This window comes from Cydia strobilella, chromosome 2 (assembly GCF_947568885.1).
Source record: "Cydia strobilella chromosome 2, ilCydStro3.1, whole genome shotgun sequence".
NCBI lineage: Eukaryota > Metazoa > Arthropoda > Insecta > Lepidoptera > Tortricidae > Cydia > Cydia strobilella.
Window position 1 is genome coordinate 331,159 of NC_086042.1, and position 4,413 is coordinate 335,571.

General features: G+C 40.5%; 1 protein-coding gene across 1 annotated transcript; it reads right to left on the bottom strand.

Moving 5' to 3' along the window:
• Positions 1-394: 394 nt before the first annotated feature.
• LOC134755396 (uncharacterized) lies at positions 395-3,123 on the bottom strand. Its single transcript, XM_063691951.1, has 2 exons — positions 2,671-3,123; positions 395-752 (listed from the first exon to the last, which is right to left on the bottom strand). Exons 1-2 carry the CDS (start codon positions 2,900-2,902, stop codon positions 400-402), a joined length of 585 nt encoding a protein of 194 aa, XP_063548021.1. The 5' UTR covers positions 2,903-3,123; the 3' UTR covers positions 395-399.
• Positions 3,124-4,413: the final 1,290 nt, after the last annotated feature.

Below are 4,413 nucleotides of genomic sequence, written 5' to 3' on the forward strand. Positions count from 1 at the left end.
CTGACTCGATATGCTGTACTCCCTTTTTGGCGAAAATTGTATTGCCGAATTTCACTTGGCAACCAACTTTTCGCCAAAGTTTCATTTGACAAACCAATCGTTACCAAATAATTATTTCGCAACCATTTCATTTCCGAACCCCATAGTTGGGAAATGAAAATGACGTACTAGCTTGGGTTAGGTTAGGTTTGAATATGTAAAGTTGCGAAATGAAATTCGGCCAAATCAAACTTTGGCGAAAAGTTGGTTGCCAAGTGAAATTCTGCAATACAATTTTCAGCGAAAAGGCAGAGAACCACTAGATATTATTATTTGTATCTCCGTTATAAACTCGGGTTTTCAACTGAAATATTTTCTAGCGTAACACTATTTGTGTTTTATATCTACCTAAAACTTTTTTCAGTCTCTACGATAAACCGCAATAAAATCTAAACTGCTCCTAACCTCCTGAGATTTGAGTAGCTTCCATTCCTCCCCCACATACCCAAAAGGCCTCGGGTCTGTATGCACGCCCTTGCCATCCCCCGGCCCTATAATAATTAACACTTTCCCCGTAAAATTCCTTAGATATTCTTCGAAAGCAGGTCTATTATTGAAGTAACAGAAGAGCAACGCCGTGGTAGTAGAGTGCAGAAGTCGTATGATGTCCTTGTCTAACGTAGGGGCGGTGAAGAGGAGGGGTATGAAGGTTGGCGGCGCGTATTTGCAGTGCCACCACACGCCGTCCACTTCGATGCCTGACGTCGGGAGGCCTGTGGAGCAAAGTGAACATTGATTCGAAGGTGTAAGAGTTTTTATTGATTGACTGATGAGTTATTATTTTAAGGGGCCCACTGACTATCAGTCCGCCTGACGATATCGGCCTGTCAGTTAGAACAAAAATTGGACAGTTCCGAACAACTGGCAGGCCGATATCGTCCCTCGGACTGATAGTCAGTGAGCCCCTTTAGTATGAAAGAAAAAATCGTGCCCCCTAGTTTGACAGCTGAAATGGTTCAAATAGATGGCGCTGTACTGTACTGCGCCATATTTTTTCTAGATTGACAAAATTACCGCATAATGTACGGAGCAGTACCTACAGACAGCAGACAGCGCCATCTACTATTGCCATCAGTTATATCGGAGAGCCCAAGGTGCTCAAAAATGTATGTAGGCTTAGCACAGGAGCGCCGCGCGGCAGTATCTCATAGACATAGACTACCCGTCGTTATTGCAGTTAGATATAGATGTACAGTCGATCTTGTGAGCGAGATATTGCGTTATTCCTGTGCCCACTGAACATGCACCTTAACATACCTAGGTACCTACAATCGATGAATTATTATAGTGATGATACCCTAATTTTAGGAAAAAAAGCCTTAACTACCTACTATTACACTACACATTGTTTCTCTGTGGGCTCACTTGTGACGACGCCGAAGAAAAATTTGCTCAACAAATATTATCAGGCGTTACGTGAAATCTTCCACGTTGTTAAATGAAAATACGTAAACCTTGTTGCAAAGCATAGAGTAACTTATACTAGAGCGGTACTGTCATAGTAAATTTTGTAACCACAGTAAATTCACTGCCATCTGTCGACACACTTTAAAACTAAAAATGGAGATTTATAAAAATACGTATTTAAATATAGATAAATGATTTTTTTTATTTGCTTTAATTATTTTTATGATTTTGACCCATGTTCTTTCACTGATATGCGTTAAAATTGTTAAATAACAAACGAAACCGTCAACGCCATCTATACGACTGTAGGCCAAAACTAGTAGCGCCCTCTGAACGAGAATCAAATTTTCTTGATTTTCAAGGCACGTTTTTTCCTTAGACTGTATCCATCTATTACGGAGTTATATCTATCTTTGTTGCAAAAAATCCATCGGTGGTCACTGGTCAGCGTTGCTCAATAGTAGGTACAACGTACAACATAGTAGTTTTAGGGTTCCGTACCCAAAGGGTAAAAAAGGGACCCTATTACTAAGACTCCTCTGTCCGTCTGTTCGTCTGTCCGTCTGTCTGTCTGTCACCAGGCTGTATCTCATGAACCGTGATAGCTAGACAGTTGAAATTTTCACAGATGATGTATTTCTGTTGCCGCTATAACAACAAATACCAGAAAGTACGGAAACCTCGGTGGGCGAGTCCGACTCGCCCCGCCCCGCAGCGCAGCTCCAAGTGGCGAGTCGGACAATAAATAAGTCATGTATCGTACCTTTAATGCGTAATGCTATACTTGCACAACTATTGAACCGAGTCCCGCTCCACAAGACCGTGCAAGCTTGTGAGAAATAACATGATTTTGATGATTTACGACCTGGGGGCCTAGTGCCTAGTCAAGATGCCAATCGCTTGCGCCGTAGCGAACGAAACGCTAATGTCTCTCTGTCGCACTAATATAGAAGAGTGATAGAGAGACATTACCGTGTCGTTCGCTACGGCGCAAACAATAGGCATCTTGAGTAGGCCCTCTGACTCGCCACTTAGTTTCGCGGCAATATTATAGTACAATAGAAAAGTAGCATAGAAATTTGTATGGGGTACCTTTTCTCTGCAGCTGATTGTACATGCTGCCTACCTGTAGCTTGCTCGATCCACTCCAGCAGCCCACTCCCACACCCCACACTGAGCACCATCAACACGCAGTTCTAGCACAGACAGACATAGCTAGCTCACCTGTGGCCTGTGTGATCATCCACTCCAGCAGCCCACTCCCACACCCCACACTGAGCACCCTATCACACCCCAAATCCTTGATACTGTCTCCGATAAACGCGAAGTTCTCTTCACTAGGGAACACCCACAGCACTTTGCTCCGGTCCAGGTGATCATGGAAACTATCGCAGATCTCCTTCCACTTCCCCAGTTTGTGTAGGCAAAGTATGCGGTTCACTATATTGTCTTCCATCTTTACTTTAATCTAGAATACCAACTGTTTAAAATTCTTTTACACTGTTACTTGAATGACGAAATTTGGAATGTTGTAGTCTTTTCTACTTAGTCTCTTTTCTTTGCTGAAAGTCAACTGCACTTTGAGGATTGCAATACAATCTTACCAATATTGGCCTTTTAAGTGTCGCGGTCTTTTCTTCTTTTTAGTAATTCTCTTAGTTCCGTTATGAGACTTTTCAATACGATTTTATCTTTTTAAGCAATTCTGTCTTCAACTGGTAAAGAACATAAGTAAGACCGTTATGTAGATACAGGTAGACATGATATATCATTCAATAAAAAGATAAATAAGAATTTCTTTCTCTTTTTTTTTGAATTGGAGTTTCTTTAGGAACATATGTTTTCGAAAATGCTTGTAGCACCCGCGGCAGTAACATTGACAGTGACCACGAACATACAAATACAATACATACATCATACGTTGCATAAAGGTGATCATATATTTGTTGTTGGGAAGTACTTGGATTTTATTTTGTTTTTAATTTTTCTGTACTAAAAATCAAGAAAGGAAGTGATCCTTTCTTGCCCGTATGTCTGTCTGTCAAGACATCTTCTCAAAACGCATTCTTGCAAAACATTTATCAATTGAAATGATTAAATGTTTTGCAGCAAATCCGCTGGTGTCACAAAAAAACTTTAGCTTATAAATAGATTGGGCCGCATATATTCAAGAAGATTTATAGATGCCTAATTTGCACTTAACTTTACAAATTTACAGTTAATAAGTGGACGACGGTATGACAAGACGGCATCAAGGAAAAGAAAGGAATAGGTATACATATTAAGTAAATCAAAAATAAAACGTGTGCCATTTCGTATCAAAAGATTAAATAGGTTATGTCTGATTGAAGAAAATAGGGGGAACCTAAATAAGGAAGATTTAATTATTAGGTACCTATTCCTCAAAAATTCTAACAAACTACAATTTGAGTATTTCTTTCGAGTCCGCCCCTGTGCTCTCGTACTCGTGTTGGTATCTGTTATAAAAATTGGCCGCAGCCCAACATTATATGATGCGGAAGAAATATAAATATAGCCCACAGGAGAACTACGAGCCCTACAGTTGACCGATCTTGAGCCTTACTGCGTCATAATAAGATCTACCTATGGTTAGAACTTAGAACTGATATACTTAGTACATACCATTGTTAACAAAAAACAATCCGGACAAGTGCAAGTCGGACTCGCCCACCGAGGGTTCCGTACAAATTTAACTTATTTTTAGGGTTCCGTACCCAAAGGGTAAAAACGGGACCCTATTACTAAGACTCCGCTGTCCGTCTGTCTGTCTGTCACCAGGCTGTATCTCATGAATCGTGATAGCTAGACAGTTGAAATTTTCACAGATGATGTATTTTTGTGTTGCCGCTATAACAACAAATACTAAAAAGTACGGAACCCTCGGTGGGCGAGTCCGACTCGAACTTGGTCGGTTTTTTTTTAGTAAACCTAAACTGTATACACTTA